At 35.3% G+C, this 13,623-nt stretch overlaps 1 protein-coding gene across 2 annotated transcripts in view; it reads left to right on the forward strand.

Annotated features, from left to right (window-relative positions):
- The first annotated feature begins 2,831 nt into the window (after nucleotides 1-2,831).
- LOC143225555 (sodium/potassium-transporting ATPase subunit beta-like) overlaps nucleotides 2,832-13,623 on the forward strand; it is a 58,110-nt gene continuing 47,318 nt past the window's right edge. Inside the window, exons 1-2 of one of the 2 annotated variants that reach the window (XM_076455215.1) lie at nucleotides 2,832-2,947; nucleotides 4,916-5,041. In XM_076455215.1, coding sequence (XP_076311330.1) covers nucleotides 4,933-5,041 — 109 coding nt within the window. In that variant the 5' untranslated portion in view covers nucleotides 2,832-2,947; nucleotides 4,916-4,932. The remainder of the gene's footprint in view (nucleotides 2,948-4,915; nucleotides 5,042-13,623) is intronic. The other variant, XM_076455216.1, reaches the window with a different exon arrangement.

Genomic DNA, 13,623 nt, shown 5'->3' on the forward strand with positions numbered 1-13,623 from the left:
TAGATATTAAACCAACTTTCATGAAACTTATTGATGGAAACCCACATCAGTTTTCACATTAAAGGTTAGTTAAAATGCAATTATTTTTATTAAACTAACATCTTTCAGTTGTTTTGTAACGGTGTGGTTAACATGGTTTTCATTAGCCACAGTTGTAGCCACTATGAAAAATAAGTTGTTCACCCCTCCTCTACGTTATACTTCGTGTGTGATCTTTAATTGTATTGGAGGCGTTTATATGCAAAAACGGCTCGTTCGCATAGAAGAGCGAACGCTCTTCTATGTAAAGTGTTTTCTCAGCCCAAACGAGCCGTTTTTGCATATAAATTTCTCAACAAGTGGGTTTCTCGTCATCACTGATGTATTGGAGGCGCTTGCACTCTCTACGATGGCACGAACGTCCGTATTAAAGAAATACAAAATTCTTACGTATTTCTTCTCCAGAGGTCATCAGTAGCTGGTATATTTGCTCCATTTCCAAGGTATATGCCGCTTTTCTGATATGCAAAGCGTCACAATGTTGGAAACCTGAGAATAGCGAAAAAAACCGATATTTCTTTTTTTTTTTCCATCACCTTTTTCTCAATAGGCCTAACGACTGCCTGTTTCTAGAGGAAACTATACTATTATCATCATATATTAGAGGAAAACAGTCTGCACGATATTTTCCTATATTATATGCAATATTTATAAAGCTTTATAATACACTGTAACATACTAACCAACGTATGACATCTTATAAAAAAGTAAACAAATAAGTATAAGATAAAAACTTTATTGATAAATAATAATAATAAAAAAAACTATGTAGGGGTGACTAACGAACCTAAAAATGGGAACCAGGCAAGGTAGGGAGGGATGGAAGTGGACATATCACTAAATAGGCTAATGATCACATAATAGACAAAACTGTCTAGTCTTTACACGGAGAATAAAATATCTACATTACTGGCTTCCTCACGGGCAAACCAAATAGAACTAGAATTTCCAATCGTAAAATGTCCCCCGCTGGAACAGCGGTAGGTCTACGGATTTACAACGCTAAAATGAGGGCCTCGTTTCCCCTCCATGGACCCTGTAGATAGCCTGAGGTAGTTTTGCTATACGAAAAACATGCACGCATACATTCATCGTAAAATAATCATAAAAGTGGTGCTTTAAAGTTAACTAAAGGGGAAGTATAATGATAAAAGCTAGGTTTCTATTCAATCACCATGCTTTCTATTGACAAAGTTTTGGACATGAACAGTGTAATGATTTTGTAATTCCTGCATGAGAGACTGTAATAAAACATAATTTTAACAGGTATTCTGACGATAAAATATAAGCATTTCCAGACAAATATCAGTTTTCAACAATACATTACTTTGCATACATACTGTACACAAGAATTAACAGTATGCAAACTCAACAAGAAACGAGACTTACTAGCGGACGATATTATTGTTGTGATATGTTTTTACAGGTAAACTGGCATACATAACAATTAGAACAATGAAATAATTTAGACGTTCAGATCTCTAGAGCTAATGTCTATCTTGTGTTATGATTGGTAAGCTACGGTCACGACTATCAAATGTTGTGTATTGGAAGCCCTGCTCTTTATTTCTCAAACAAGTTTATTTTTAAGAGTGCGTAACCAATTCAGCATCCGTTTCAGTAATAACCCAAAACATGGCTGCATGTCATGCAAGTCACTATAAGTAGTCTGAACAAACTGAACAATGAGAAAATAAAATTTTAATTACGCTTCTCTTTTCTACGTGAAAATATCAAGCCATGTCATCAGACGGACATGCACATTTCGTGTTTTGTTTGCTAAATCATTAAATTGTGTCGAACAATTTTCCAAAATGTTCCAAAATAAACTTTTTAGCTTTTTTTTTAATTCTCGTAGAGCGACCTGAAACTCCAGGAGCGACACCCCTCCTGGAGTTCTTTACTAATGGATTCGCTCGTCTCCAGAATTTTTTAGTCTGCCCTTGTTTATGAAGTTCGTCATGCAAGATGCATATATTTTACTCAACAAGAAATCGCTGGCTTAACTAGAGCGCGTTTACTAAACTGCTACTGAACCAGTTAAATAGAATATTCTTTGCGTATCCTATAAATTTGTCAGAATATAACTTATTACATGAAGAATCGAACACTGTAGAATCCCGTAAAAGAAAAATTTGCAGGATTAGTGGAAGCAATTGTTTTCACTGAAATTTGGTTTCTAGCATCTGTTGCAATTTCTCTGACAACTCGCTGCTTTTCTTTAAAAACGCTTATATCAGTTTTAAATTATGGTGTGTGTGGCGTGTTTTATAATATTTTGATGAGCTTCCACCCCATCCATTTTAAATATTTCAGTTTTTACCCTTTTTCTGGTATGTTCTTGATAGCGTACACAACAACAACGATAAAAACAAAATGCTTCCTGTAGCCCTGGGACAGGGTCAAAATGATTGGTTGTTCACGGTATCAAACAGCAGTACTACCTCTTAAAACATGTAAAACGAAATATAATAGTGATAACAAACATGGTGTGCATATTCTAAGGTTTTGAAGGTTGGCAAAAGACCGATAACCAGTGGAATTCTTGAAAAAGATTTTATGGTTGAAGAACATGACTACTAATTCCTGTTGATTAAGATATCTTAGCAAGAAAAAAATGAGATAAACTAAATAGCAACGAGGAGTTATAAATGGAAGTCAGACAGTAGAAATAAGCAAAAAGACAGAAAGAAATGATTGGCATGAAAGGTCGAACTGACAATTAGAGCAGCAAGTAGCGGGAGAGGAAGAGACAGTTAGCCAACAAGAAGAAAAACCAAGAAATTACTGTCTGGGGTTTACTAAGATGACCATATGACCAACATCCATTATCCAAATTTGCTTGACTTTAGTACTTCTTCACCTATATAGCCTTCAACGTTTCCAGCTGCAGCAAACTACTTAGCAGGTACTTTTCCAGATTTGGCGGAGACCCTGTCTTCTTAGCAAGCTACTATAATTTTCTCTGATCAAATCAGAAACCGTTTCCTAATAATATTTTCTAGTTCTATAATGACAAAAGTTTTGCTTATATTAAAATATTTGTATAATCTGCTGGTTTAATCATATCCAATGTTAGTAACCTCTCCTTGTCTTCTCGCAGTGATAAGTTCAGAATTCTACTTTAGCTATTTCGAATTATAAGTTGTTTACTCTTAAAATTAAGAAAACTGAAACCAAAACTAAATGAAGACAGTTTGGCAATAAATATTTTGCATTTATTTATTTGAATTATGTTATAAGTTTACAAAATTGAAATTATTTATCTTCATTATCCCACAGTGTTTTGAAATGCTTTAGACTCTACGTTTCTTTTTGTTTGTGGCACATGACATCCCCTCACAAACAAACACACACGTTCACATACAAGTTGAAAAATTCATATATATATACTCCTGTGCCTAATATCAAAAATTGTTGTACACCAAGGCTCAACTTTCAAGCATGTAGGTATACAGTAACAACATTTTATGTGATGCACGACAGGAATCAATAAACTCCCTTTTAACTCAAAGTGAGATTGCTGTTAGGTTTTGGTAAAACCCAGTGCAAAAATATTTTGAAATACTAAAGACATCAACTTTAAAATAAGATATAATCTACTTTGTAAACGCAAATTATGGTATGTGTTCAGTGTTTTATAAAGTTTTGATGAGGCTCCACCTTCATTCATTCTGAATGTTTTGATTGTTTGTTCCTTTTTCTGAAATGTTCCTGGTTATTACAATGACTTTTTTCTCCTTCGTAATTAAGTTTATGACCAAGTAACGAAAAAGGGGTAATGTTTCCAATAGCCAGCCATGTGATTTCCTTTTATTCTTGAAATACAAGGTCTTTCATTTTTATCAAAATTGGTTCAGTAGTTGTTGTTGTACGATGCCGAGTGTGTTTGTCTAGAAAACTAATAACATAATGCTAATAAACATAACTGTTTCAAAGTCAGTATTTTCCAACTTCTGACATCAGATGATTATTTATGAAGATTAATGGAACATTAAATAATTATGCAGGAGAATGATAATACATAATACAACTTTAATATGGTATTTTAAGCAGTCATTAGTAAATATGACTCTCCCTTTGTGTATTTCAAGTTGAAAAGTACAGACGGAAAGGACTACATTAAATGTACGTTTGTATATTATGTATAGTCACGAACTTATGCCTTTTTTTCGTAGATTTATATCTAAACACGTTTTCCTATTATTAAAAATCGCTGTATTTTAAAGACTGAATATAAACGTTATTAGAAATTTCGTGAATAATTCTATAAATATTCAGCTTGAAGATTCTTAAAACACTGACCGGCTGAAAATCTTTCATTGGCAGAACTGCCGCAGATTATATACATATATGTATGTATAAAACAATCTATGGAGCTTCTCTGAGTGGGTATTTGGGTATTGATGTGAAATACCCATGAGGGTCAGGTGCAGTAGACCTCTTCCTCCATTCAATGGAGATAATGGTTTGTTTGTTTGTTTGTTTGTCTTGAATTTCGTACAAAGCTACTCGAGAGCTATCTGCGCTGGAGGTAATGGAATTTACATTTTGAATTCAATGTAAAAGTTTAGATGGAAAATATACATATCATATTATATAATAACATTTGGCATATAAAAACTGCTTGCTACTCGCTATTACATGAGTAATACAACATAAAAACCCTTTTTTTCTAATGATAACTTTATTTATTTTCATTTTTCAAATCAAGATACCACAAATGTTAAATATATACATATGTGTATGTTAATTTCGATAAACTAAAATTACTACTACTTTTGACAAGCGCCATCTTGTGGTACATTTGTTAAGACGCCAAACCGGTATTCTGTCGGGTGAATTTAGTTGTAGTTAATCGATCGTCTGCTTGCAGCAGGTAAGACTTTAGAGATGGCAGAGAAAGAAATACCAGAAAAAAAAACAAAATGGCAAAATGCAAGAGAATTTATATGGAATCCTCGAACACGACAGTTTTGCGGAAGAACAGGAATTAGTTGGGGTAAGTTTTTAAAATGTTATTCTTTCATCTAGTGTGTTATTTTCAAAGTCTTAAGATTCTGGGTCAGCAGAATATTATCTGACGTTTGTTTTACATTTAATCTTTAAATACTGCTTAAAATTTCTATCTTTGTAGAAAACCTTTATCTGATAAAATTCAAATAGATAGACAATGTTGCAGGTGGTAACTATCAGTTATGCATCATACCTAAATTTCAAAAAATTGAATTTTCAAACACTTAATACTGTAAGTTTCTAGTACTAGTACTACCCTACAATATAATTAAAATGCTGTAAATTAATCAAAAATGTATTTTTCTATTATGTTATTGCTAGTTCATATAAAAACCAATTACACTCGCAGGGTTAAAACTTAATTATTAAAAGATGTTTGTACTGTGTTAACGTGCTAAATAAGCCTTTGAATTATTTGAATTTTTTATCAATTTTAAATACCTCTAGTTTCCCTTACATAAGAAACATTTTGGCAGGTTCTAGCACATCTAAGAATAGCTCTTGGGTAAGAAGTAAAAGTCATTTATAGTGCGAAGACTATTTTTCTATACCTATGTGTCGCACATAACAGACTTTATCATACTAGTGACTTTATTTTGTTTTCATTTTTTTACAATTTTTAAATTCATTCAGTGTTATATGAATATTCGTGTGTTTTCATGTAAACAAAAAGAGAACTGGTTTTATAACTAAAAAATTTCTGAAATTTCTTGACGGGAATCTTTCTCTTTTGTTATACTGAACATTTTATAAAAATGGTGTTTGAGTCTAGAAAATATCAATGTTGTTAATAATGTACTAAACGCCAGTTAAACATTAAAAATGAGATTTAGTTTAGTGCAAAGTCTTGGGTTATTAATTGTAAGTAAGTTTTAAGTTTATATTGTATAACTTTGTCATTGTTCAGCTCTATACTGTTTTTAACAGAATTAGCAAAGAAAAGAGTAATACATCTAGTTGGTATCCTTTTTGTGTTTTCATTAGCGCGGTTGGTTTCTTCTCGTTTAAATTGCTTATATTAATAAAATTCAATGAATTCTTGAATATTATAACCTCCTCTTTCTGTATTGTTTCACAACACATTTGATTTTTAAATCAGGGACTAATACATGTTAGATTTGTTTGCCGATTTTAGACGCAAAAGTTTCAACGCTCAAATTTCAAAAGTTATGCGAGGCCAGAAATCAAAACAAAGAAAATAATAAAAACAAAAAAGACGAACATTTTGCTCAAATTGTTTTTCTTTCTTGATATGTTTTACTTTTAAACTTATCTGAGTAGAAGCACATAGATATAATAATTAAAAGTATCTATTATTTTTCGATTAAATGTAACTAATGGCTTATTTTGCTTCGAACATTCGCTATAATCTCCAGACTCTATTCTCGATAAGTTATCGCAAAGCGGTAACTTGCATTGTTTGCTCTCGATTACCGTCGCCAAAATTAACTTTCTGTATTACCATGTTATTATTTAAGGTTGTTTATGCATTTTGAGTAAAATGATTAAGAGAATATATTACGATCTAATTTTCGAGTACTATCCCCATATTTTATTATAAAAATGTGATTTGCTTAGAAATGTTAAAAATGTTTATCCAACTATTTTCTGGATTACATTTGTGTTACCAGTATTCTTTTCACTTGAATATTGTAATATAGTACTTAGATATACCTTTTGTTTTAAAGGATCTCCTAATAATGTGTAAAACGTTATGTACTTTTAATATTTGGAAAATTTGCTGCTGCAGTTTCAAAAATGTATGTAAAATAAAAAGTGTGAAGCTAAAGTTGTTTGAAGTTCATAGCCATAAGTAAACCAACATTTGTTTGTTTAAATACTGGGCAGATTTTAATTTAAGATTCTTCCTCTATAAAAACTATTGTACTAGTTTTCTGTACCTTAAGAACTAAATATCGTTTACAGTTTGACCTCAAGTTGAATGTGCATTTTTAGATGTTTGTGATTATGCAGTTGCAGTATTATTCAAAAATTATTTCAGCAATCAAAAATATTAAATAGAAAAATAGTTTTCTGTCAGTTTTTGTGAACATTGCATTGGAAGTATATTAATTTCTGTCCAATTCAAATTACTAATTACTTAAATCAGTTAAAAAGGTTTAATATTGAACTCAGCTTCATAAGGAAAAATATATTAATAATAGTGAAGACAATTTGATGTGGTGTTGCCAGTAGCAAAGGTGAGCTAACATTTTTCTCTGTGAATATTCTGCAGTATTTAATACAGTAATTTGAATTTTTATGCCTGAAGATCAGTCTCTGAATGTCCCTGCATGACCAGGTAGTAAGGCACTCGACTCGTAATTTGAGGGTTGCGGGTTCGAATCCCCGTCGCACCAGGCATGCTGGCCCTTTCAGTGGTGGGGGCGTTATAATGTTACTGTCAATCCCACTCTTCGTTGGTAAAAGAGTAGCCCAAGAGTTAGGGGTGGGCGGTGATGACTAGCTGCCTTCCATCTAGTCATACATTCCTAAATTAGGGGCGGCTAGCGCAGATAGCCCTCGAGTAGCTTTGCGCGAAATTTAAAGCAAACCAAACCAGACTCTGAATAAGTCAGAATAATTGCTGTACTTCATCTGAAAAGAAGCAATCAGTATAATTCAAAAGTATTCAACTATAGTTCTTATAGATATAGATAAAGTAATTAAAAGTCAAGCTATTGATAATAGGATATAAACCTTAACCTCTGGAGAGAAATCACCAGTTTTCGCTTTCATGATTATTTCTCATATTTAATAATCAATTTTAAGATTTCGTTTGGTATGTTGGTTCACCAGTGCTTGGTTTTAATTCTTTGTTAGTTGCTCCATTTAGGTCTATTATAAGCTATTATAATAGTGGCTTTTAGGAAATTATTCAATATCCGCATTACATCTAAATAATAACATTACGAAACTAAGTTTTCAATTCCTTTTGTAAGAAGTAATTAAAATACATTTGTACAAACTGAGGTGTGACCATCACTGTTAAGAAAATATTAGTTAATAGCTCGCGTATAGCAATAGAAACTGTTAAAAGTAAGTTTTTGGTATTAGCATATTGGTTATTTTTTTAACAGTATCAAAATTACCTCTGTATTTAACTTTCAACAGAATAAACGTGTTAGATGCGTTAGTGTTAAATCAATTTTATGATTTATTGGTATTTATATAGAGCTTATTCTTATAACTGCACAACAGTTTGATAACTTCAATATAAAATTGCCGTTATACAAGTCTGTTTTTTGTAACTTAGTTTTCAAGATAATTCTTATAGATGTAAAATCATAAAAATGGTATGTGGTCATGTTGTAATTTTAAGAGAAAAACCACAATAGATTGAACGTTAGCTCTACGGAAATAGTATGTTTCAGACTGGGTATTTGGTAAGCTGATAATGCAACATTTATAGAATTTCTTTTTTTCGCGAATTCTGAAGTAATTTTGCTCTTTGGACTTCTCTGTTGAGTGGGAGAATTAATTTTAAAATAGAACAATCTACGAAACTTCCGCACGCATTTTGTCGTCGCGGAGAACGTTTTATTGCGTAAATATTAAGTTAAAGAATGGTATACTACACCGTGATGTTACTGTTACAACTTTACACGATTGGTAATATATTTATTGTTTTACGTTAAATCCAAATTATTTAAATAATAACCGTAAAACAGTAAATTATGACATGGTTTCTCAATATGTGGGTAGTGAGTGATCTTATTTCTTGCATTCAGTAAGAGATAGAACATAACTGACTGAAAAACCATTCTCGAAGACTCGAGAGCTTTCTGTTACTGGTCGTTTGAATAGTAACATATTAGCTCACATTGCATAACAGATTATATGTACAGACAGCTGAAAATTGCAGGTACGAGCTGTATCAGTTCTTATCAGTCCATATACACTGGCAAGACTTCCAACAGATCTTGGGAATTTAACAATTTAACTGTTTTTTATTTGAATTTCGAGCAAAGCTACACGAGAACTATCTACGCTACCTGTCCGTAATGTAGCAGTTTAAAGCTAAAAGAAAGGCTGCTAGTCATCATCACTCGCCACTAGCTCTTGGGCTACTCTTTTACCAACGAATCATGAGATTGACTGTTACTTATAACGCCCCCACGGCTGAAAGGGCGAGCATATTTGGTGTGACGGGGATTCGAACTCGCAACTCTCAGACCACGGGTCGAGCGTTATAACCACTTGGCCACACCATACAAACGTGAACTATAAGATTCAATGGTTTATCACCGTGCAAAATATTACATGAATATTAAAGGTCTCGTGCTTATTTTGTGTTACAGACACGATCGTGTTTAATGTTGACTAGTATAACTTTGGTAAACTGTTTACTTCAAAAGACTTTCATGTAACGCTACTCACTCGTTAAGTAGCGTTTATCTGCCATACTGCGAATCAAGCGAAGATAACGGATACAGCAAATTTATAATATGCCACACAAATTGATAATTACCATAGCTCTGATATAATGCATATTACTTGATAGAGGTATAATCACGGCAAATCGTAATGTTTACACAAGAAAGATCAACTAATGTAACCATTTCAGCACTTCTAAAGATTTTAATTTTTATAAACTTTTGTATCTGCCTCAAGAAGGAGAGTTTGTGGCTCGCCAAAGAACTTTATACAGAGGCCTACAAAGGTTTTAGCATTCAGTGTTTGTATATCAATGCAAAATATCTGAAGAATCGTTTGCCCTCACTGATTAAAAGAATTGATGAATCTACGTCTACTTTCATCTCTGTCCCTGCCACTCCTTGCAATGGCTGCCTGGTTCCACTTCCTTTAGCTTTGTATTCAGGTATTTCCTCAAGTCCATCCTCTTCTGCAGTCCCGAGAAGTAAAACGACCATTCGTCCACGTCCTCAGTCATAGGAATCTTGCCTACTTGACCCAGAGCAGGATCCATAGAGGTCAGTAGACCTTTGGCCCGGCATGGCTAAGCGTGTTAAGGCGTGCGACTCGTAATCCGAGGGTCGCGGGTTCGTGCCCGCGTCGCGCCAAACATGCTCGCCCTCCCAGTCGTGGGGGCGTTATAATGTGACGATCAATCCCATTATTCGTTGGTAAAAGAGTAGCCCAAGAGTCGGCGGTGAGTGGTGATGACTAGTTGCCTTCCCTCTAGTCTTACACTGCTAAATTAGGGACGGCTAGCACACATAGCCCTCGAGTAGCTTTGTGCGAAATTCAAAAACAAACAAACAATAGATCTTTATCCAATAAAGACAAAAAGCTTGGTTAAAAACAGGAAAGAGTTCCCCGCCACGGTCTCCTCCATCTAAATAGAAATGATTGTCAGTGTTTTCGTTCAAATATACATGACATTAAGGATTTGATTGATTCTTAACATCCCATGTGTTTCTTCTTGCAGAAAACGCTTCTGAAACCTGCCAATACAGTCACCCTTCTGCAGTTTTCTTTGTACAGAAATTATAAGTTGTGTGATGAACGAGTGCATGGTGGGACGGCACCGTTGGTTCAGTAGCATGTGTCCACCCTGTATTTTGCCAACTGATGCATCCTTTGAGGCTGTAACCATCCATGCCTTCTTGAGTCTTACTATTGCTATTTGTTCTCTCTACATGGCTCCTGAAGAGATCTATGGTCAGTCAGACCATGATGCCCCCATTGAACAGTTACCATCTCCTTATTTGATCTTTGGGGATTTTAATGGACATAAATCCTCTGGGTGTTTCTGATATTGTTGGGAGAGGTCGTTCCATAGAGAATATTCTCTTTCTGGGTGTTTCTGATATTGCTGGGAGAGGTCGTTCCATAGAGAATATTCTCTTCTGGGTGTTTCTGATATTGTTGGGAGAGGTCGTTCCATAGAGAATATTCTCTTTCTGGGTGTTTCTGATATTGTTGGGAGAGGTCGTTCCATAGAGAATATTCTCTTTCTGGGTGTTTCTGATATTGTTGGGAGAGGTCGTTCCATAGAGAATATTCTCTTTCTGGGTGTTTCTGATATTGCTAGGAGAGGTCGTTCCATAGAGAATATTCTCTTTCTGGGTGTTTCTGATATTGCTGGGAGAGGTCGTTCCATAGAGAATATTCTCTTTCTGGGTGTTTCTGATATTGTTGGGAGAGGTCGTTCCATAGAGAATATTCTCTTTCTGGGTGATTCTGATATTGTTGGGAGAGGTCGTTCCATAGAGAATATTCTCTTTCTGGGTGTTTCTGATATTGTTGGGAGAGGTCGTTCCATAGAGAATATTCTCTTTCTTGGTGTTTCTGATATTGCTGGGAGAGGTCGTTCCATAGAGAATATTCTCTTTCTTGGTGTTTCTGATATTGCTGGGAGAGGTCGTTCCATAGAGAATATTCTCTTTCTGGGTGTTTCTGATATTGTTGGGAGAAATCGTTCCATAGAGAATATTCTCTTTCTGGGTGTTTCTGATACTGCTGGGAGAGGTCGTTCCATAGAGAATATTCTCTTTCTGGGTGTTTCTGATATTGCTGGGAGAGGTCGTTCCATAGAGAATATTCTCCTTCTGGGTGTTTCTGATATTGCTGGGAGAGGTCGTTCCATAGAGAATATTCTCTTTCTGGGTGTTTCTGATATTGTTGGGAGAGGTCGTTCCATAGAGAATATTCTCTTTCTGGGTGTTTCTGATATTGTTGGGAGAGGTCGTTCCATAGAGAATATTCTCTTTCTGGGTGTTTCTGATATTGTTGGGAGAGGTCGTTCCATAGAGAATATTCTCTTTCTGGGTGTTTCTGATATTGCTGGGAGAGGTCGTTCCATAGAGAATATTCTCTTTCTGGGTGTTTCTGATATTGTTGGGAGAGGTCGTTCCATAGAGAATATTCTCTTTCTGGGTGTTTCTGATATTGTTGGGAGAGGTCGTTCCATAGAGAATATTCTCTTTCTGGGTGTTTCTGATATTGTTGGGAGAGGTCGTTCCATAGAGAATATTCTCTTTCTGGGTGTTTCTGATATTGCTGGGAGAGGTCGTTCCATAGAGAATATTCTCTTTCTGGGTGTTTCTGATATTGCTGGGAGAGGTCGTTCCATAGAGAATATTCTCTTTCTGGGTGTTTCTGATATTGCTGGGAGAGGTCGTTCCATAGAGAATATTCTCTTTCTGGGTGTTTCTGATATTGTTGGGAGAGGTCGTTCCATAGAGAATATTCTCTTTCTGGGTGTTTCTGATATTGTTGGGAGAGGTCGTTCCATAGAGAATATTCTCGTTTCTGGGTGTTTCTGATATTGATATTTGGGAGAGGTCGTTCCATAGAGAATATTCTCTTTCTGGGTGTTTCTGATATTGTTGGGAGAGGTCGTTCCATAGAGAATATTGTTGGGAGAGGTCTCATAGAGAATATTCTTTCTGGGTGTTTCTGATATTGCTGGGAGAGGTCGTTCCATAGAGAATATTCTCTTTCTGGGTGTTTCTGATATTGTTGGGAGAGGTCGTTCCATAGAGAATATTCTCTTTCTGGGTGTTTCTGATATTGCTGGGAGAGGTCGTTCCATAGAGAATATTCTCTTTCTGGGTGTTTCTGATATTGCTGGGAGAGGTCGTTCCATAGAGAATATTCTCTTTCTGGGTGTTTCTGATATTGCTGGGAGAGGTCGTTCCATAGAGAATATTCTCTTTCTGGGTGTTTCTGATATTGCTGGGAGAGGTCGTTCCATAGAGAATATTCTCTGATTCTGGGTGTCGTTCTGATATTGCTGGGATTGAGGTCGTTCCATAGAGAATATTCTCTTTCTGGGTGTTTCTGATATTGCTGGGAGAGGTCGTTCCATAGAGAATATTCTCTTTCTGGGTGTTTCTGATATTGTGGGAGAGGTCGTTCCTAGAGAATATTCTCTTCTGGGTGTTTCTGATATTGTTGGGAGAGGTCGTTCCATAGAGAATATTCTCTTTCTGGGTGTTTCTGATATTGTTGGGAGAGGTCGTTCCATAGAGAATATTCTCTTTCTGGGTGTTTCTGATATTGTTGGGAGAGGTCGTTCCATAGAGAATATTCTCTTTCTGGGTGTTTCTGATATTGTTGGGAGAGGTCGTTCCATAGAGAATATTCTCTTTCTGGGTGTTTCTGATATTGTTGGGAGAGGTCGTTCCATAGAGAATATTCTCTTTCTGGGTGTTTCTGATATTGTTGGGAGAGGTCGTTCCATAGAGAATATTCTCTTTCTGGGTGTTTCTGATATTGTTGGGAGAGGTCGTTCCATAGAGAATATTCTCTTTCTGGGTGTTTCTGATATTGTTGGGAGAGGTCGTTCCATAGAGAATATTCTCTTTCTGGGTGTTTCTGATATTGTTGGGAGAGGTCGTTCCATAGAGAATATTCTCTTTCTGGGTGTTTCTGATATTGTTGGGAGAGGTCGTTCCATAGAGAATATTCTCTTTCTGGGTGTTTCTGATATTGCTGGGAGAGGTCGTTCCATAGAGAATATTTTCTTTCTGGGTGTTTCTGATATTGTTGGGAGAGGTCGTTCAATAGAGAATATTCTCTTTCTGGGTGTTTCTGATATTGTTGGGAGAGGTCGTTCCATAGAGAATATTCTCTTTCTGGGTGTTTCTGATATTGCTG

The sequence above is a fragment of the Tachypleus tridentatus genome, chromosome 9, assembly GCF_004210375.1.
Source record: "Tachypleus tridentatus isolate NWPU-2018 chromosome 9, ASM421037v1, whole genome shotgun sequence".
NCBI lineage: Eukaryota > Metazoa > Arthropoda > Merostomata > Xiphosura > Limulidae > Tachypleus > Tachypleus tridentatus.